Source organism: Solea solea, chromosome 3, assembly GCF_958295425.1.
Source record: "Solea solea chromosome 3, fSolSol10.1, whole genome shotgun sequence".
Lineage (NCBI taxonomy): Eukaryota > Metazoa > Chordata > Actinopteri > Pleuronectiformes > Soleidae > Solea > Solea solea.
In genome coordinates, this window is record NC_081136.1 from 6,620,610 (window position 1) to 6,642,753 (window position 22,144).

A 22,144-nucleotide genomic window follows, 5' to 3' on the forward strand; every position below is an offset into this window, starting at 1 on the left:
TGGGAGGGTTGTGTCAGGAAGGAAGGGCACCTTAAAAAAAACTTTAAACGTACCCTGTGACACACACTCTTTAAAGCATTTGCAAACTTTGCAACAGCACTGAATTTCATATTCATACCAAACTGGCACATTTGCGAAGCTTCCTGAAAATTTAGCAAATTGAAAACAAAGAGAGAATCAAGAGCAGTAAAAATGGACCTGGAACAGATCTGCACCGCAACGAAATAGAATAAAAACCAACACAGGCAAACGCCTACAAACTCCTCTGCAGTCATTTTTAACATCATTCTGCCGTCAGCAGGAACAGGTTGTTCCAGTGCAGACCTGCTAAAAAGAATGACGTGAAGCGTGGAGCGATTCTTCTTCTTCTTCTCCTTCTTCTTCGCCCACAATAAATGGAGACACTGGACGACTTCCAGCTCTCCTTGGATCAGACCACCCACTTAGAACGACATCAAAAGAGGCCGTGTTGTCGTGCACTTCAGTAAACGAGGGCGACGTTTTAGTCGAAAATATTTCACCCTCGCGTTTTCGCGAGCGATTACAGCGAGTAGGTGACACAGATACAAACATTAGTCTTGTGCTTTTAGAACTGAATGGGAGAGTCCTGGCTTTTTGAAGTGGGGTTGTGAGAGAGATACTGAGATCTTTTCATGCAGCTGAAGCGTCAGTGACGAAATCTCGGACCAGAGGAAGAAAATAAGTACAAGCGAGGGTGTGGCGGAACCCTGCTGCTCTCAAAAATCATGAAAATGTTCATAATAAACATATAAATTGCTGCCAGGTTATGTGTACGCTATGCTGAGAATAGATTCTCTGTTTCTGACTTTGTAAAGCACTCACTCCTCTGCACCAAACCCCATAGAGAAAATGAGCAAATTCCTAATCCCAGCACCCAACAGTTGTTAATCCACCATTACCTCCTTCAGTTACGTGAAACGTGTTATTGTGCGACTTCTGTGTTTGAAATCCTTCACTTGGATCCACCCGAGTGACACAGCCTTACCAAACGGGGCAGCAGTAGACCGGCAATTCACACGTCCACATGAGCTAAAAACGCTGACTTTCTCTATGGGGTTTGGTGCAGGACAACGAGCGGCTTACAAAGAGACACAAACCTTGGTTTTTCTTTTAGTAAAAATTACGCTCTGTAATGATGAGATAACTTGAGCAGATGTGTTCTTGAGATAAAGGACACTTTAGCAGATGCAGATATTGAGTTTGCCTTTTGTGAAATGGTTTGAATCAGCCTGTTTCCAGGTGCACAGAGCGCAGCCATCATACAACCACACTTCAAAATGAACAAATGATCCCTTTAAGTGACTCATAAATCACATATAACACAATATACAGTACGTAAAAGCAGCGGGAACCCGACTGTGCTGCAGGAGCAGCAGCAGCATGTGATTTTTGCTCAGGACCAGACATTAGTCCCCGTGTCATGCAGAAAAACAGCTCCAGCGCTACACTTCACACGTGTGGCGCTCGCCAAGTCCTCTTCTGCACTCAGGTTTCATTTGGTTTTGACAGCTGGGGCCCAGAGTCGGGTTTTAAAGCGGAGGAGACGGTGGGAGCTTTGTCTCGGCAACAATGACGGCGACGCTGAGGCATCTTCACCATGTTTTTCCCACAACTCTCCAGTGAGAAATCCTCTAGCTGTCGTCATAGCCGTTAAAATAATGTAATTACACAATGAATACACAATGTCTGTGCAAAAAATTAAGCCAGTTATGAACTTTAAATTAAATGTCTACCAGTTGGAGACAACCTGCTTTTTTGTACTTACATTTTTCTATATAATTTGTCATAGTTGGTTAAATTTAAGTGAAATGAAATTGGAAAACGGTGTGTTTTGAAAAGCTTTAAATGTCAAAAAGCTGCTGCTACATAATCCATGATTTTATCAGGATTGTACCTGTGCTTTTTTTAACCAGAAAGTTAAAAAAAATAAGTTACGCTAGCAAAGCATTGAATAGTTTTAAGAGAGTAATTCAAACAATTTATAAATAAATAAAGTAAAAGATGAATTACGCTGAAGAAACTGTAGATTTCTTAAAAAATATACACGCGATTGTGGTTCAAAAGAAGAAAAACGACAGAGCTCAGTTTTCTGGCTATTTAAAATCATAGTTTGCAATTTCTCACACTGCCAGTAGGGGGCAACAAAGCTGGACATTTGGTTCAAACAATGGGGGGTAAAAAAAAAGGCAGGACTTAGGAAGTTCTTTGCAAATCCTTCACCTTAAAATAAAACGCTCGTTGACAAGTAGCTTAGCAACTCATCTGTACATCATACAGTATATTTATTGTATGTCCTCAAAGTACACAAGAAACTATAAGACAGGGTAAAACCCCTTTAAGGTCATTTGGAAAGGACCACCCGTTTGTCCTCTGTTGAAGGTTTGCGCTTGAGATTTGGTTGAGCGACTGAAACTTTAACACAATAAATAAAATACCTTGTTTTTTTCTTCTTAAGACCCGTAACAGAAGCCGTCAGTCAAAAAAATTAGCATTTGGCTGTTTTTTTTTTAAAAACTCTCCTCCGTTAGCGTTACCTTTTCAGAAATGCTGAGTCATTTCTTCCCCAAAGGCAAAGATATGATTTCATTTCAATCGTATTCCGTAGATGAACATGAGTGAACTAAGTGAATCCCCTGATTTGACTTTCGACACAGTAGCAGAGAATGAGTCAGCAAAAATGAAGCAGAGTCATTGCGCTCGGAAAAGAAAAGGTCAAATGAGTTTTACGAGTCCCGTTCCATTGAATCCAACGATTGAAATACACATTTTGAACACAAGTGTTCTTTGAAAGGACATTTAAGAAAAGGTGGGATTTTAAAGCCCCGTATATAACAAAAATGCTCAGCATAAGAATCATGCGGCCTTTTTGCAAAACACATTCAAACTGAAAACCATTCACCGAGACACAAACGAGACGAAAATGTCCACTTTACAGCGAGTTATTGGAAATGTGCGTTGTCGTCCACATTTGAACATGTAAACCACTACCTTGCATGGTCTTTGTAGAGTTCATTATCAATAAACCACAGGATAAGAGTTCATAAATCATTATTCGGCGACAGGATCGGGCTTTCACCCGATCCTCTTCCTGTTCCGTTTTTTTTGTCGCCCGATCTTTGCCGATGACATCGTCAAATAAATATGCAGTTGAGGGTTGCAGTTCAACAGCAACCTTCTGTTCCAAACAGAAATATTATACGTCGCCAAAGGTCAGGCTTTAACTCGATCTTATACCCTATCTTTCAAAAAACCCAAAAGAAAAGGCTGCAAAAAAATGAATAAATTGTGTTTTTACCGTCAGCATTTTGTCAACACGTTTGAAAGATTCATTACATACCCATGATATTATCCTCAAAATTTAACACATACACACTGATCTTTGTGGATGATATCCATCCATAAATGAACTGCCAGGATCGGGTTAGAGCCCGATCCTGTTCATTCTTGGAGCTCCGTGCATCTTTCATCTTTGAAAGACTGAGTGACAGAAAAACAAAGAAATAAATGTTGTTTTTGAGGACAGAGCTACAAGAAGATCGGGTTGAAGCCCGACCTTTTGGTTTGGAAAGACGGTTCTACAACATGAAAACATATTTTTTTCTTTTTGAGAGATGAAGGATCAGGTTAAAAGCCGACTTGACCATCAATTTTTCGAAATGATTATTGATTATTATCCGCATTTGTAAAACTCAACACATAATCATTGATCTTTGTTGACGACATCTTTAAATACATTTGGTAGTTGGGGGTAAGAATGCAATTTTTTTTTAAAACTTGCTCTCCAGGGTCTGCCAGGGTCGGGCTTTACCCGATTTAACAAGATCGGGTTAAAGCCCAATATTTTGGTTTGGAAAGACGGGGCTAAAAAAAAATTAAAACATCATTTTCCTTTGAGAGACGGAGCTACAAAAGGGACGGGGTTATCGCCCGATCATGTTTCTATATTTTCTCACTGTTGCAGAGAGGCCATTATCTCCAGCTCAAGCGTTCACATTGTGTAAATTGCAAATTTAAAAAATGACAGAATTGGAAAAGAAAAATCACACCTGCTGCGGCAGTTTTTTTTTTTTTTGCTCCCCAGTCTGATTTGGTTTTAATTCAAGTCCGTAACATGTTGAGTGATATATCCATGATGTGGTACTGTACGTGTTATGAAGTGCTTTAACAAAAGTCTCATTCTGCTGCTTTTCATTTTTTTCGCCATTTCAAATACACACACACACACACGCACACACGCCTGCAAATTAAATTCAATAAATAAGACAATTTTTTTTGTAAGGCAACGCTGACCATGCATTTGTCACAATGTACAACAAATCAAGGAACATACATGGTAACAATATGCACATTCATTAAGAGCAACACGGTCGTCACTCCACACTCCTTTTTTTTTTTTTTTTTTCAAGGCTTTCTAGGTGATCTCCTGATCCACCGCGCTCATTCCCACCACACCTGGCTCTGCTCTCTGCAGTGGGACGAGCTCTTCGCTCAGAGAGCCCCGTTCCAACAAGCAGGAGCTGGACACACACACACACACACACACACACACAGTAGCTGGACCCAGCCAGAGCGGGAGGCGTTTTGCATTGCATCCAAAAGGAGTTCTTTTTTTTTTTTGTGTTTTTTTTTAATTCAAGAAACGTCAGAAAAAATCAAAAGTGGCGACAGAGATCCAGCAGCCAGCTGCTGCTCAGGGCCTCAGGACAGGCCGGAGGTTTCCAGGTAACTCTGGAGTTTCCTGACTGTACTTCTGTCCAAGGAGCAAAGGTCGAAATCAAATGTAGTGTTTGTGATGTGAAAGTGTCCCGTCTCTTCGATCAGGTTCACGATCTGGAAAACACAGCAAACAGAGGGACGGGTTCAACTTTTTAAACAAAAGGCGACAAACGGGGAGGAAAAAGTGGCATTTTTCTGTTCCAATGTGACTGAACGGACGTTTTCAAATGAAAATTGCAACGTAAATGTCTTGGCGATTAAAAATGCATATGTTAAAATGGCTTACAACACAATGAGAGCAAAACTAGTGAACAGTCAATGAATAAATGATTGAAAAAAAAAACCACTCAAACTGATTCATCGATTATCAAAACAGTTTAGACGTCATACGTTCATAAATGGTCTAAAATGACTGGACCATCCCTACTTCCTGTCAAAATCCTTACCTCTAAACCATAGACCAGTGGTCAGTAAGCAATTCGCCAGCATGAGTATCTGGCCCGGCAGATGATTTAACAAATCTGATTTGCTTATCTTCACAGAAAATTTAAATTTCATATCGAGTTCAGTGCTTTTATTTTGAAGAAAATATGAATGTATTCCAATAGGTTCTGTTGCTAGAATTGACTGTTAACCTAAACTAAATGTTTGGTTTGAAAAATGTAAATAAAAACACTGGTGTTGTCATGGTAACAGCCAGGTTTGGGGAGTAAGTGTCCGTAAAATAACTACTTGCATATGTTGGGCCCACAGAAGAAGCAGTCATTCTTAAAATTGAACAATAAATATGAAGAGAATGAGTTGTTAGCTTAAGGCAGCAAACGACTGAGGACGATTTAAGGCTTTATTTTGGCCCACGTATTAAACTGAGGGCCAAAATGACCACATTTACTGGCTGATCCTTGCCATAAACCCTTCATAACAGGAAGTAGCCACACTTTCGTACATGTAGTAGAACAAATCTGGTTCCAGGTACGGATCTAGTAGCTCTCGTATATGGACACAGAAGTTTGTGGGAAAACATGTGTTCATGTGACCACAGAAGTGGTTTAGGTGAGTTCTGATCGTGTTCACACTACAAAGCCGGCGTGGAAGCAACGGCAGCTCCCCCATTAGATTTAATGACACAGCAGATGTAAGTCAGATGTCACTTCACACTCCTCCCCCCCCCATACCCCGATTTAGGATTTCAGGATTCTTTTCAACTGGGAACAAGCTTCCACATCATCGCAGAGCGCAGCGGCTTAATCATTTCCATCTCTTGTAACAGGAAGTGGAGCCGGTTGGTGAACTCGGGGGGCCAGATTAGCTCTGATTACTGACGCGCGTGCATGTGCACGTTTCTGGACGGGGTTCCCGCGTTTCCTCCGAGCCAGACGTCTCGTTAGGAGAGCGAGACAGAAGTTGGCAGCCGCCCACCGTGGGGAAGATCCATTAATGCCGTAATATGATAGGACCTCGAGAATATGAGCGAGGGAAAACATGCAATCTCTGAGGTAAAGGGAGGTTAAACCGGGTAATTCATTGCTTCCAGATGAAAGTGCGGATTACAGAGGATCCGCAACAGTTCACGGCTCCTCCTTTAATCCCGCGCACCGATACTGTTGGGCGTTCTGCCACTGAGAACTGTGTGGAACCCACAGAGCACTTCTATCTGGAGTGTGGTTCTCCAGTGCCAAATAAAAATGACAGAGCAGGAATGCGGCTGTTACATCTCAAACCTCCACTAAATTAAATCTTAAACAAATTTATTTTATATTTCCCTCCCTCGCTTCGCTGCGACTGAAACGGATCCAACGCAAACAAAAGGAATCGAGAGATTTCTAATAAATCTGCTCCGATTAGGAGCGGCCGCTGTTTGCTCCGGGGGCAGCTCCACGTGATATTAACTCTTTAGACGACAGTATCAAAGAGTCTGCCAAAAAATGATTTGTTTTGATAAGATTCTGGGGCCTTTAAAGTCGTTTTTGAGACTTCTAGAAAACATTGAACCCTTCTGTTACCATTTGGCACGCGTACTTCTCATGACTGCAACTCCTCGACCGTTTGTGATATCTAGAAAGTTCTTTCACCCTATGTCAGCTGAGCACCCCCGCGTGACCCTCATGTGGAGGATAAAGTGGTAGATGGATGGATGGATGGATGGATTGATACTGGAAAGCAGAGAAAAACAACGACCAATGTCCAATCACAGACGAGATTCACCAGCGCGTTGCTATCGCAAGTTTTCTCGGAAAAAAGGGGCAGAAAAACTCTCTCATTGAACATTTTTTTGGACAAATCTACAGCAATAAAATCAAAATGAATCCAGGCGGTCTGAATATCATGACAGTCATAAGAGGGTTAAGGACTCTTCACTCACTTCCGTTCATTTGGACAGTCTAAACTAAATGTTTAACCCTAACCTTAACCTAACCACAATTCAAATCGCCAGTTCCTCAGAAATGAGGTTCTGCCAGGTTTTGGTCTTCTATTGCTCTATTATTATTTTTTTGATGTTTAATCTGCACCGTCTTCAATGTTTTCCAACCTCTTTGTGTCCTTTTCACTTTGTGTCATGGAGGTATTTCGTGTTTTACATGGTGTACATTTTGTGTTTTCTTTACTGGCGCCTGAATTTCACCAAAGGGTAACTTCCCAAATGGATTGATTAAATTTCACTCTAATCTAATCTAATCTAAAACCTGGTCCCAAAAAAACTGCATGTATAATTGGTTAAACCGTTGAAAAGATACATTTTCTGGACAATAATCTCTACAAAAAGGACATTCTTCACTCTTTACCCTCCTAGAAATCAGCTGTCAAAGCACTTTTTCGTATATAAAAGCGTCATAAGTCTGGCTGTAAGGAGGAGAAGGAGGCAGACAGTCCTGGAGGAGAGTATTATACCATAAAATCAAAATAAATCCAGGTGGCCTAAGGAAAATAGTAGTATTTTCACCAATGAAATGCAAAATCCTGGTACTCGACATCTCCCCTTGTTTAGCATCAGGCTTATTTTTCTGTGCACTGTCCCTTTACCATATAAAGACACACACACACACACACACACATATTGTACTTTTACAGGAGCAACCTTTGTACAGTTGTTTTACTTTTACTTTTTACTTTTACAGATGTCTCACCAGCAGCCGTTTCAACAACAAAAAAACCCTGTAATCCTCCACACGTTTAACATTTTGTTTCCATAAAGGAAATAAAAATAAAAAAATGCTGCTGTTTTCATTTTTTCACAGTCTGTGCTTAGTGAAGCATTTATGCAAGACGCTGTGTTTTTAGATTGTATTCCTGTTTTCAACATCCGATCCACTGACTCTGATAATTATTGGATGGGACACCGGCTCAAGATTAGGTCCATAATTAAAAATAAACATGCGTTGCAGCCCTGAGAAAGCGTAATGTTGTCTCCTTTGTGTGAGACAGAGAGAGAGAGAGAGAGAGAGACGAGGACACCAGAGAGAGAGAGACAGCAGACAGACAGACAGAAGGTGCTGCATGAGGACATGCATGAATTCCCTGAAACGACCGTGACTGCCAACATAAACACATAAACGCACTGTTCTCGCGTCACTTGGCAGCCTTCAAGTGTCTACATATCCTCACGCCCACCTGCGTGTTCCTAAATGTGTGAAGTGCATTGTGGGAGAAGGTGGAAATGTCTAGCAGATGATGATGGTGGTGTGTGTGTGTGTGTGTGTGTGTGTGTGTGTGTAGAGCGGCAGCAGCAGTTGTGCTTGACTGAAGTGGCTACACGACAGAACTCGTGCTGATTTTCAATTATACAATTCTATCACGGATCGGATCGGATTTACTCGTGTGTTTTTTTTGTTTTTTTTTTGCTTTTCCATTAGCGATAGTACCAGGGGCTTTTTTTAAATTTTAGGACCTGCTCTGGTGAGGTTCCAAGCGAGCTGAGCCGATACTAAAATGTGACGTTGGCAGACCGGACAGACCACTGACCGGTCAGAGAGTGTCGTGAGCGCGATGTCCGACACAAGAATCTAACCGAACAATGCTAAACTAAAAAGACAAATGGCTCGGCACGGCACAGTTTAGTTAGTTTCCTCAATGTGGGCGGAGTCGTCCTAGCACGGCTGCATGAAACTGCTGTGACGCCGTTTTACACAAACACACAAATCAGTGACTTGTAAAGCAGTTGTTTTCAGTCTAACTGAACCATTAGAATCAGTTTGTTAAAAAAAGATAAGTTACGGCTCACGATCGTCGGCTTTCAGCAGTGCTGGCTCTAAATACACCAGACTCCTCTGTTAAATGTTGAGATTTTAGACATTTCCTTGCTAAATGTTGGAAATTAACACATGTTTTAAGGGATTTTTAAGTCTTTTTAACTGATCTATAGTTCGGCATTGTTCGGTTAAATTCTTGTGTCGGATGTCGTACTCATGACTCTTCCAGTGACGACACTCTCTGGCCAATCAGCGGCCGACAGGCCTTAGCACGCTTGGAACTTCAGTGTGCATCACGAGTAAAGTGCATGCGGTCACATAAAAAAGAAGATACCCACACATGAAGTGATACGGGTTGCCAAAAACAGGCCGCACATGCTGAAATCTAATGTATTTAATTTGTTTTCTACTAAAAATGACCAATCTCTCCAACTCGTATTTGCACAAACAAATTGCTCGAGTGTAAATTGTGACATAAAACTGTGCTAATGCGAATCCCTGCACATGTTTAAGCGATTAAAGGGAAATTGTGGCCCTCTTGTAGCGGGAATAACACACAGCAGCAGCAGCAGCAGCAGCTCACCTGTTGCAGTATGTGACCTTCTCTTAGTGTCATGAGTCTTTTGTGCAGCTCCACCAGCTCGTCCAGGTAAGCCTACGACACAGAGCAGAGTCGACGTCAGCGAGCACATGTTGACCCCCGGGGGGGTGTGACCCCCGACACACGGCCGGGCTCTGCGGCTGCATTCCAAAACACACAGGAGGGAGCACATTCTCGTCTTTGTGCGTCAAAAAGACGCGTCTCAACAAGTGTAATTTAGAGAAGGATTTTTTTTTTCTCTCCCAGAGACAAAATACAGATGATTAATAAACCGAGATTCAGTAGTTGACAGGTTTTTCAAACCGGTGCCACATAATAAAAGAATATTCTCCAATCCACGTGTCAAAAAGCTCTTTAATCCTGGATTTAAACTGCTTTTTGACCAGTGGGAATGAGTTTAATCGGCGTTCATTCCCTGAAGAAATAACTCAATACATACTGGTTTTTATCGGCTTTGGCTGATGAGCGGCTTCAGTGAAACCCGGTTGAACACACCGATTTCTGCTTTGTCTGCTTCTGGCCGTTAACGTCGCTGTTAACCATGAACGTTTATAGCCAAACGTTACTCTTTACAACTCTGGACAGTGTCCAGTGTTTTTTTTATCGTTCTTACTTCACTTTATAGAGCCTTAAAAAAAATCTGTTTGGTCGCTGCCGAGTTTGAACGAGGGACTCGAGTTAAAGATATAAAAAGGAAATGGACCCACGTTGTCACTGAGCACCTTTGTGGTGGTGTTGTTTTGTTCCTGATATACATAATTAAATTTAGTGTAAAAGAAGCTTTGGATCAGAGGTCTCAAATTTGCATTTTTGTTCATAAAAGGCATAGTTTTAATTAATAGTTATTTATCGTTCCTTATCAAAACAAAACACTTTTTATCTTTAAATTCTCTGAATTATCCTTGCATATATTTGTAAATATCAGTTTTTCCCTCATAAAGTTGGACCCCCCCCCCTTCCAGACAAAAATAAAGGAAAGAAACAAGTAGTTGACAGGTTTTTCAAACCAGTGCCACATACACTCCATTGCACACGTCAAAAGGCAGTTTAATCCTGGATTTAAGTTCATCCAAGTTCAAAAACCCCAGATATTTTTGTTAAATTTAGTGTAAAAGCAGCTTTAGATTAGAGGTCTGTTTTTTTTAAATTATTATTAATCCTTTATATATCAAAACAAACACTTTTATCTTGAAATTAGATGAAATATCCTCACAAATACTTTAAAATATCAGTTTTTCCTCAATAAATTTGGATTTGTTTCCAATTCACTGGCCTTTCCTGACCAGGCTAAAAACTTCCATCAGGGCAGTATTTACATACTTTTTTAATCATGTTTTACATGAGGTGTTTTACACTGACAAACAACAGGAAGTCACAGGTAATGTACCTTATCACAGTCTAGGTTTTTGCTCTTGTCCTGTTTGCTCTGCTTGGTGGGACTCTTCACTTCCAGGATCTGACAGAGGAAACAGAGTAAACGGGGTGAGTCATTCTGAGCGACTCGCGACGAGAGGCAGTAAACACACGGGGTTCCCCTGTGCCTCGTTCAGACACGTGGTAGAAACATCTGGCCTGAGAGAGAGACGATCACGAGCGGACAACTCTGAACACGAATGTTCACACCTGGCGTTAAAATGCGTCTCCTGTGACCACATATGATTGCATCTGGATTACCACGCCCTTCATTCACGCATATGTCAGACTCAAATCACAGCCTTGGACCAAAACTGGAAAAGTAACCGTCACCGAGTGAAACCACAATGTTGCTTGAGTGACCTCATCACTCAATATGTTCACATGCATGTTAAAAGTCCAATTTTAGTCAGACTAAGACAGTAATTCAGTTTTCTTCATGTCATGTGAACACGTTAGTCCAATTTATATCGAGCTAGTCTTAGTCGGACTAACATACCTGGATGTGGATGTGATTTATAGTCCTGCACGTATGCAGTCGGACTGTAGTCGGACTGGAGTCTGTTTTTCTGTGACTTAAAGGTCAACAGGAAACTGATTCTAGTTTATAGAGTCAGTCGTACATGGCCAATAAATTGATTTTCTCATCCGCATGAATACCCCGCACACTCGGTACGTTTACATGCACAGTTTAATCGAGCTAAAGCCATAGTCTGACTAAGACAATTGGAAAAGTCCATCTTTTTGATGAGTAAAAACCCCCGCAGACTCCTCTGTTCACTGTTTTTGCCCAGGGATGCTCACTAATGAGCTCACCAGCACATAGAAGAGGATTCAGCTTAGATACAACCACACGTGTCACTATGGAGAACTATTTTTGGAACTTACACTAAGCCCTTTTTATGGCGTGCGAACTGATTAGTTTAACAACCCTGTGGATTTCCAGGCCTGAACTTGTGATGTGAAAGGAGCTTACCTGGTTGTTAGTAGTCTTTAATAAGGGCGGAGCTTCGTTGCGGGAGGGGGGTGAAGGCGAGGAGCTGTCACTCTCACTGCCGTCACTTAAACTGACCCTGGGCAGGAACGACAGGAACAAATGAGCGAGTACATCAAAACACAGATTTAAGTTTGTCTTACGTCGCTGAGCGGTCGCTTACCTGCGCTGGTGATGTGTGATGTGTGTGTGCGCCAGTCGCTCCATGTCCGAGTCCATGTCGTTGTCATCGTCGTCCTCCGAGTCCTCGTCGTGGTCGTCGGAGTGAAGGTCCTGCATGACTGACTGCAGCGGGCCCAACACTGTGCCAAACAAAACACAAAAACAACAACAACATTGGAATCATGTATTTTTCCTACATCATGACAAAATAAAACATGCGTGAATCAGCAGACCATGCTGTGTAGTGGAAGGATTAGATGGTGCAGTTTTCACTATATACACACGGGATACAATATTCTGCTCATTTCAGACAAAACACCTTTTACTTACAGTTTGTCTTTAAACCTATCTTTTAAATGAGCAGCTAAATGCAGTTCCAACCATAAACAAGTGAGAAAATTGATACAACAACAAAGTTAACGGCCAGAAGACGAATCCTTTTGGTAGCATTATGTTAGAAATGGCACGTTACTAGCAAATATAAAAAACAATGAGGACAACGAGGCCCCCCCCCGAATCTTATGTTCCAAAAAAACCCTGTGCACCTTAATGAATGAGTCACGCTAATTAAACCAATTCCAACTATCAAAAATCGGTTTAAACCCAATATTGTAATTGGAATTGAGTCCATCTCTCAGTACTTTCCAACGTAGTTTCTCTGTCTGTGATTAAGACGATTACTTCATTGTATGGATGAAAATATGTAAAAAAACAAAAACAAAATCCTCGTGTTTTATTCCCAGTTTCTAAACAAACAAAGGGAAAGAAATAGTGCATTTATCCTGGATAAGTTCCATAAATTAAGAGCAGTAGTGACTACTTCCGGTCATGTGGATGCTCACTGATGTGTTCAAAGAGATTCTGCTATAATGTTGCTGAGTGAGCAGTGAAGGCTCGGGAGTGTGGTCATCGTCACCAAAAAGCTCTGACGCATGAACGTTCATGCAAATAGAAAAGATATACTGTATATATATTCTCCATGCACATGTGACCACTGTGGGTGTGGCCTCGCTGTTACCTGTGTGGGTGGGGGCAGGGAGAGCCACCCGTTTCCTGATGATGAAGTCCACAACTAGATCCGGAGAGAAAAGAAAAACGGCAAAACACACAAGCAGAAGTCACCGTCGAGGAAAGAAGCTGCCACGTTCTGGGCCAAACAGTACATTCTACACTCATACATGTCCTGTTATTATTTTTGACTGCTTTTCGTCCCTGAATTACATTATTTTTATTATTTTTTTCTTCTCACAACAAATGTATGGTTTATGTAAAACAACGTATTTATTGGAAATAAATGACATCACGCGTGATGAGCTGTGACTTCTTACACGGTTATCGTCAATTTCATGATTATGTTTCCCTTTTGTTTTCACTTAAAATTGACTTGGGTAAAATATTTACTTGGGAAATTTTGTGACGAGTGCGATTGTAATGTATGTAATGTATTGTAATAGATGTAAAACAAGATATTACAAGTATTACCATCATAGAAACTATTAAAATAGTAACTACTATGCTCTCATGCAAGAAGAAGAACTAAAACATCATATATGCAACACATTTGTTTTAAAAATACTTGCTAATTGTTTTTTAAATTGTGATTTTGATCTGATCTTATCTTTAACCAGTTAAATACCATTCCATAAATGTATCCCATTTTAACTTCATCCTATTATGATGTGTATTGATTGACATAATTTTCCACATTTTAGAAACTTCTTTGTTCTAATAATCCCGCAATATTTCAACAACTCATTGGAAAAACCCTGTTTTCTTATCCTCCAACAGTGACTCCAAAAGCAAGCGAGCAACCCTGGATAATCATACCGATCATTTTCTGACTGAAATACACGACAAAAACGTGCGATCCGCTGGAATTGGAGTGTGTTCCAGACAGACATTCACCTTGTCGTTTGTGGTGGCTGGGAGCAAAGCCTGAACTGGAGCTGGAGCTGGCTGGACTGGGCTGTTCGGACTGGGAGGAGGAAGAAGAGAAAACACAAGATATAAAATATAAAACACACACACTGTAGAAAAGACACATTGGCTGATACTGGATCGGCACGGATAAGAAGTTGTTTTTACAATTAAGTGCATATTGTAAACTCGCTGTAAATGTCACAAAATCACAAGAATTAGCATTAAATGGTCTGTAATTATAGAGCAGTTTTGTAGCCATGGCGACCGTTAACACTTAACAACCATTCACATGCATTGTACACACAGCCCATTTTCTATTATACATCATTTGTACAGTGCTGTCAGTCAACAGGAGCAATTTGGCACACACGGATTAGAAAAGCTGGGGTTTAATGACAACCTGCTCTAACCACTGATCCACCGCTACCACAGGAATGGAAGGATTTCAAGCTTCAGAAAACGAAAGCTCCAGTCATTTCTGTAATAAACAATTTGAAATAACACATATCTTATATTTAGTTATTTCTCTTTGTATAGCCGTTAGGTATTTTCGTGTTAAAACACCTCAAATAATTTGTTCTTATTTGGACCTGGTGCAATAGACCTTTTTTCACAGCAGATATTTGTTGACATTTTAGTAGGACAAACAGACAAACACAGGTTTTACCAGTAACATTAATTAAGGTTCCACTCCAGATTTAAGAGAGCCACGGCCGTGCTTTTGTCCAAGTCCAAAACAAAAGACATCAGTACAAATGGCAATGCAGTGAGTGCCGGCGGCATCTGACTTTCAAAGTAAAAGCAACTTTGGCTTAATAAGAATGATTTATTTTATAATGCACATCTTAAATCTTGCTTTATTATGAGAAACAAAAGTATTTTGAATAAATCTGTAGGTTGGTTGTCTGTTAACCAGAGGAGGAAAATACAGACACTGGCTTTTTCAAACACATTCAATCATTCATACATTTTTTGAGGGGTTCGGATTAAAGATCTTGTTGGTATGACATGTATACATCTGCACTTTATATATACAGTATATACAGTAAAACAGTATTTCTGATTTTCCTGCAAGAACCACCAGAGGAAGCTTGGGTACCCCCTGTGGTGCACGTACCACAGTTTAAGAACCATGGCCATAGACTGTTCGATTTGTAGATTATTGAACAGCCACTGGGAGGCGACTGTAAACTTTTTCCTGAGGAGTTAATGGTCTTAAATGCTAGTTTCAGGATAAATAAATACAATAAAAAAATGTGTTTACCACCCACTGCCCGTCTGCGCTTCGTTCATTTTCACCTGTGCCCAAACCTGTGGATTTATTATACAAGTATGTATGACCTGATGCAGGACTCTGACAAATAAAAGAACAAAAAAAAAAATTGCTTCATAAACAAAATGACCAACGCAAGCTTTAACGTGTGTGACCAAGAATATAAGGACTAAAATGACTTCCTCTGATTAAAGGTCTACTGAGCTCTGGGCCTTTTCCTCATGACTACAGTATAAAAAATCCAAGCCAAGTTTGAAAACATCTGACAACGTTGTTTGTCTCAAGCGCAGACAGGCACAAGTGAACGCCTAAAGTACATCCATCAGAGTTCACCACTATTTAAGCTCAATTTTAAGACCTCTGCTGGGGCCAAACTCATGAGCCCACCGAGTACAACGCAGTGACATTTACAAGCCAGTGAGAAATACTTCCAAACAGCACACACGCACACACACACACACACTCACACACACACAGACACAAATAAAAGCCAGGAAAATGCATCATAGGCCTCAAATTGCGAGAAACAAAAGAAATCAAGTGCAGATGTGACCTGCTGGCAAACGACGCACAGCAAGAAAAACCCATGTATACAAACCACTACTACTACATTGTGATCAGACACACACTCTCACTGAAACTGGACTGAAACTTGGAAACGAGCAGCAGGAATAACAGCACAACGCACACATGACATTACATTTACCACATGTTCCAAAAAGCCCACAGACGTTTGTGTTGCACGAGTAAAAAAAAAAAACTGTGTTGTATTAGTGGGAAAAGCCGTGTAAGGAAATATGTTTACTTCTCTTGGCCAGTGGGATTACACACGCTGCAGTGATCAAAGCTACAGCAAATGGAGAACAGAGCTTTGTATTGCTCATTATTATTGTCTACTATACAGCGGGGAAGTTACTGTACAGTGAGGAAAACCACTGTGTTGTTTGGATGAACTGTACAATTAGTTTCAGTCACATTTATTAACTTAACGTGATGTTTGTGTTGTTATATACATGTGTGCTTTATTATTATAGTATCTTCTGATCTCTTACTTACAGCAAAACCAAGAACATTTAAACATTTTATTCAAGATGTATGATAAAACTACTTAGTTACTACTTAATACTTAGTGCCCCCCCGAATTGAAATACTATTGAGAACTTGATCATTTTTATTTATTTATCTGTATAAACCACTGTATGAGTTGTCCTGCCCTGCCTCTCACGCCCCCCCCGACACCTCACCACGCCTATTGTACTATTACTATTTGAGAAGTACTGCACACATCCATTTAACCAGCCAACCACTAACCACCAAAACAGCCATCCAACTAACCAATTAGCCACCCAAGAACTTTTAAAACAAGTCAGCCAACCAACCAGCTATCCAGAAAACAAGCAAATCGGTCATCCATCCATCCAACCAACCAACCAACCAACCAAACAGCCATCCACCCAACTAGACAGCAGTCAAACCAACCAATTAACCATCAATCATCTATTTGACCAGCCAACGAAACAGCCGTCCATCCAACCAAATCAAACAGCCAGCCAAAATGCAAACTAAACCAACCAATCAATCATCAATCCATCCTTTTAACCAGCCATCCGAATAACCAATTAGCCACCCAAGAACCTTGAAAAACAAATCAGCCATCCACACAAACAACCAACCAACCAGCTATCCAGACAACTAGCAAATCAGTTAACCAAACAGCCATCCAACAAACAACCTGCCAACCAGCACCTAAATCAACCAAATATTCTTTAATTTTGTAACCTCCCTATCTTGCACTTTCAACAGCTGCATTGGAAACATCTTATCTGAGAACTGAATGACGTCTTTAGCGTTTGTCAGATTTCTTTCAGCTTGTTTTTTTAAGCCTTTACTGCTGACATAGCACAAGGGCGAATGAGAGGTGAAACTGCAACACAGTGTCAGTGGGAACAGAGAGAGTATGCAAAGCGAAATTACACAAAAACGAAAAAAAAAAAAGAAATCTGTGGCTGCAAACCAGAAAACAAATTGGGGAGAAGTGACCAAACATGAGAGACCTGAGAGAAAAAGGGAGAAAAGGAGGATAAAAGGCAGAGTGACTTCAATGGTTGTCACCTCCTGCCAACAAACAACACACAGCTGGTCTGTTGGTTTATGGGACAGCTCCTTCAGAGCGCCATAAATCTTACCACCACTCCTTTATAGGGCCTTTGTCCTGTTTCACTAAAAGCCACCAAAGCTGTGCTCTTCAAGGACAATAAATAGTCTTTAGCTGTAGTTTACTGGCATCTTTTGGACGTCTTCTCTTAACTCTTGGCACAGTTTGGACAAATCCGCCCCCGCCCCAAAAAATAGGCCAGCAAACAAGACAGAGCTGACCAGCACTATTTGGTTTGCCTGTCTAATTCAGCAGGGGTTGTCCAAACAAAACTGTTTTATTGTGAATTAAGAAGCCTTTCAGTTTGACACTGGATTCTTCAGAAGAAGCCATTTTATGCCGCAATGTTGTGGTTTGTAGCTCAGGTGCTTTATTTAATGTATACTCTTTTAGTAACATTGCCCTACTGAGTTTTATTAAGATTGTGAGATGTTTGCTAATGAAATTACGGAGGTAAATGATGGGTGACGATTGAAGGCCAAGTTTATATATGTATATAAAACATAAATCAGCAATAGGTTGCAGAACACCACAAATATTTCACACAGTGATGGAGCAATTTCACTGTAAAAGCCAAGGTTTTCAATATTTAAATTCACTGTAAATGTAAACCTGCTGCTATGTTTTGCATAGATTCTCTTTAAGAAATCACTATAAATATAAATGAACACAAACACTAAGTAGTAACTAAATACTAGGACTCTTCAGTGGAAGATCGCCCATCGACACAATAAAATAAAAGCCTTGTTGACAAAAGTAAGTGGATTTAGAAGACAGTATTGTGTTGGTGACATATTCAACAGATTGTGGTAAAACATCATTTTTCAGTCTATAAAAGAAGGCAAGAGCTCAGTTCAGAAGAACCTAATCGGATAATGTCAGTGCTCACACACAAGCACTATATTATAATTAATATAACCATAAATGATTAATTCTGGAGATGTTATATTAATTCAGACTGTGCAAAGCTGTCTTTGTTCACCTCCTCTAATGAGGAGAGGTTTTGTTTTTAATGGCCAAAAGATCATGTGAAAGAAAAATAGCTTTGATTCTTTTTTTTTTTTTTAAAACATTAAAAGTTAATTCTGAAACCAAATATTAAAACAGTCTGCACGTTGGGAAAAAATATAACACACCCATAACTGGAAATACTTCAGCACAAAGCCCTCTCCATTACATGCCTCCGTGATGAATTCACGACACACGGGGCTTAGGTTTAAACCTACATTATGCAGGTGACAAATCACTCAGTGAGTTCCCACATCAAGCGTGCTAAGAACGAGGTTTTCATGCTAACACAGCCAGCATGCTTTCCTTTCATGTCATCACCTTCCCCACATTTCCTCCTCTCTGCCGTTTCTGGCCCAGCGCTCACTGGAAAACACTGAGATCAAACAAGTGGTCACATGAGAGTGGCGCTCTGTGTCGGCCCGGTGCTCGGCCACCGGGGTTGCGAGCCTGGGGAGAATCAAACACCTGGCATTTGTCACCCCACATCCCCTTTACAAGCGACCCCCACCCCCACCCTGGGTCCCTGTATGAGAAAAACTTTAAAGGCACCTTCAGACAAAAACGCAGATTCTGCCAGTGCTAAGTAAAAAAAATTTCCCCCCTGTCTAAACTACAGAAAGATGCACAAAGACCCAACACTTTATACAAGCACTGGGAATAGAAATGAAAACACCGTTGCATAAAAGAAAACTGCTCCAAGCACGGGGATTTAGACCTTTCTTTGACAGACGCTCACCCCCTTTTTCTTCTTTTAAAAGCTAAAAGGATTAAAGGGGAACTTGCTTCTATTCACTGCCATGTCTCCCCTTTCTCCTCAGGTGTTGTAAAACCATAAATCTTCCTTGTCTACTATTTGGCTTTAAAGCAGCCCTTCTTTATGGGGAGGTTCTCCGGCAAATGTGCGTGGACCAGGCAACCCATTTGAATGTCAGGCTATTCATGAATAGAAGAAAAAAAGAAAAAAAAGAACACACCGTAGAGATCACATTTTCCCTCTCCCCCCCCCGTTCTTTGATTGGACATGAGCAGCAATACCTCAACTTTTACGTTACATGTATATTTAATGGCCGAAAAATGCAAATCTGCGTGTGTAAAATAATCAAGTCAACAAAACAAAAACAAGACGTCACTTGGGTTCACTTCCTCTTTGGCCACCCAGACAAATGCAACAGAACTCCCACTAGGTTTATTGGTTCCCACCCCTTCTTGCAGTTTCCCTGCCCAGCCCCCTGGAGTCCACCAGAGCACCATTAAAGACGATTCTCTCCCAGTAGGTCATTTGATTTTATGGTCCTTCCACACCAAGGAAGGACTGACCACCAACAAACCTCCCCCCTGAAAAAGTTACTTACCAATCCGCCTGCAACATTTATACCAGTAAAACTCTGAAAACTATCATCAACACGAGGAACTTAAACCTCCACAACCTCATACTTTTGCTCAAGAATCCATATTTTCTTGGTATCAGTGATAAGATGATAATATTCTACTTACATCTGACTTGTTGGATTGGTCCTCCATATCAGAGTCATTGGGATCCACGAGTTCCTGGAATGGAGGAAGCGCCGGCACCTTCTTGCACTCCGCGTCCTCGCCTTCTGGCCGCAATTTGATCGTTCGCATTTGCGATCTATCCTTCAAAAGTTTCTTGTCCAAATGTGGAGCATCGGGAACCGACGTCTGCTTCCCCGATGAATCCACAAATCCCTTTTTGCGTTTTTTGGCCATGTGATCGTCAGTGTCGAGGGTGGACAGACGTTTGTTTATCCCCGACCCATGCGTGATACCCTCAGTTCGATGCTCCTTGGACAGAGACTTGGGTTCCTTGAAGCCCATCTTAGGATCTCTAAGTGGCTGGTTCTCTTTGGGTTTCCTGGAAGGTTCTTTGGGGGCTTTGCTGGTCTCCCAGCCAGAGTCTCTGAAGGCACTTTTGGGCTCTTTCAAGTCTTTCGGAGGCTTGTCTTTGTGGTCCTTGGATGGTTTGTATAGTTTGGAGAAGCTGCTGCTGTTGGTGCTGGTGGTTGTGGCAGTGGTGAGAAGCGTCGTCCCACTTCCTTTGGAGCCATCCTGTGGATTAAAGACGACAAATGATTGCGATGCTTTGAAATAAAGGAACTTGTCATAGGGTGGTAGTTCTTACTCTGAGAACTAGCCTGATAAACAGAAGCATGCCATCACTAAAACCTTCCCGCACTCTCCTGCACCAAAGTCCATAGAGAAAATCAGCATTTTTAGCTCCCGGCGACAGGAGAGTCTTCTGGTCTACTGCGGTCTTGTTTGGTACGTTTACATCACTTTGGTAAATCTGAATTAAAGATTTTTTAAACACCAAAGTCACAAAATAATATATTTGAACTCACTGACGGAGGCAGCAGTGGATGAATAACACCTGTGCGCTGTGTTGTGAAATAGCAAATTTTCCCTATGGATTTTGGAGCAGGCAATGAATACTTTACAAAAGCGTCACAAACTTCAGTTTCCAGGCAGAAAAGTACATTTTTTTTCCCCTGGTGGTTCCAGGTGCAGGTTCTAGGAACCACACTACCGTTGAGGAACAAAAAAATTTCAACAATAAGCGACGGGCTTAGATTTCTTAGTTTCCTGACAGACTAAATCATGACAGAGTTACTGCAAGTCAAGTCATGCACAAATAAATACAGACAAATTCTAACCAACATTTAGGGTGTTCAGGCAGAATTACACCGACTCATCTGAGCTACAGGGGGATTATGGTGGAAGGAAGAAGGAAATCCCACTAAAGTTCAATGGACAAACATAATAGAGCAGCTGACGGCTGATATATGACGACGGAACAACGGTTTAGGGCAATTCTCCACACAGGGATGCAGGCTGATGAGGCGTTCAGTATCATATATAGCATATATAGCTTATTAGTTGGTGACGTATGGAAATACTTCTTATATGAATATTGTTTTTTTTCCTCTTTTAGGAGTGGGAAGTAAGGGGGATATTAATTAAAGGACGTGGCAATATGTCGACTTCCTGCTGTTCATGTCGTAGCAGAATTCACTTTTTTTTAAATTTTCATCACAAAACAGCCAAGTGAGCAAAAACCAGGCCGTGAGGTCAACGTTAGATTAATCCTCTGCTTTTTTTACACAAGAGAAAACACACATGCCACCCTGCAGTTGGGCATTACCATCTGTGAAAAGAGGTCCATTCTTAACGGGAACTCAAAGGCGTCTTCTCAGGCCCAATCTAAAGGCTTAAAGAGCTAACTCAGTGCTGCTTTTGAGCAATGTTGTTCAGCGGGGTGGAGGGAGCCTTTTCAACCGCCGCACATGTGCAACCTTAAAAGTGGAGCGAAGGGCAAGCATGGAGCAAAGAGGAAATGCATTCGTTCTAACGACGGGGGCCATTTGTCCCCGTGTCTCACCTCAAGGCCCCTTGTCAATATTTCATCAATGCCGTAAACCCATTAAAGCAGTCTAGACGACGGGGTGTGTTACAACTCTGCCCAAGCACCACTAAAAACCTTTTCATTTTTGTCTATCTGCTGCTGACCCCGGGACCTCGGGATGTAAAGCTGCCAGCTCGTTCTAACCTCCTGCGTGCTCCTCCACCGCAGTAAAGCCATTTCCCTCCCGACTCGGGCCGACATAAAACTGGTTTAGTGCTGTGGAAGTGACACACACAGAGGCTGTGCAGCCATCACCGTTGACGGCATCAC

General features: G+C 41.2%; 1 protein-coding gene across 2 annotated transcripts in view; it reads right to left on the minus strand.

Moving 5' to 3' along the window:
- Positions 1-2,271: 2,271 nt before the first annotated feature.
- mllt3 (MLLT3 super elongation complex subunit) overlaps positions 2,272-22,144 on the minus strand; it is a 49,008-nt gene continuing 29,135 nt past the window's right edge. The window contains exons 7-14 of one of the 2 annotated variants that reach the window (XM_058624893.1): positions 19,948-20,520; positions 14,000-14,069; positions 13,113-13,166; positions 12,096-12,234; positions 11,915-12,011; positions 10,913-10,981; positions 9,508-9,579; positions 2,272-4,851 (exon numbers count right to left, since the gene is read on the minus strand). In XM_058624893.1, the coding sequence (XP_058480876.1) occupies positions 4,720-4,851; positions 9,508-9,579; positions 10,913-10,981; positions 11,915-12,011; positions 12,096-12,234; positions 13,113-13,166; positions 14,000-14,069; positions 19,948-20,520 (1,206 nt within the window). In that variant the 3' untranslated portion in view covers positions 2,272-4,719. The remainder of the gene's footprint in view (positions 4,852-9,507; positions 9,580-10,912; positions 10,982-11,914; positions 12,012-12,095; positions 12,235-13,112; positions 13,167-13,999; positions 14,070-19,947; positions 20,521-22,144) is intronic. The other variant, XM_058624894.1, reaches the window with a different exon arrangement.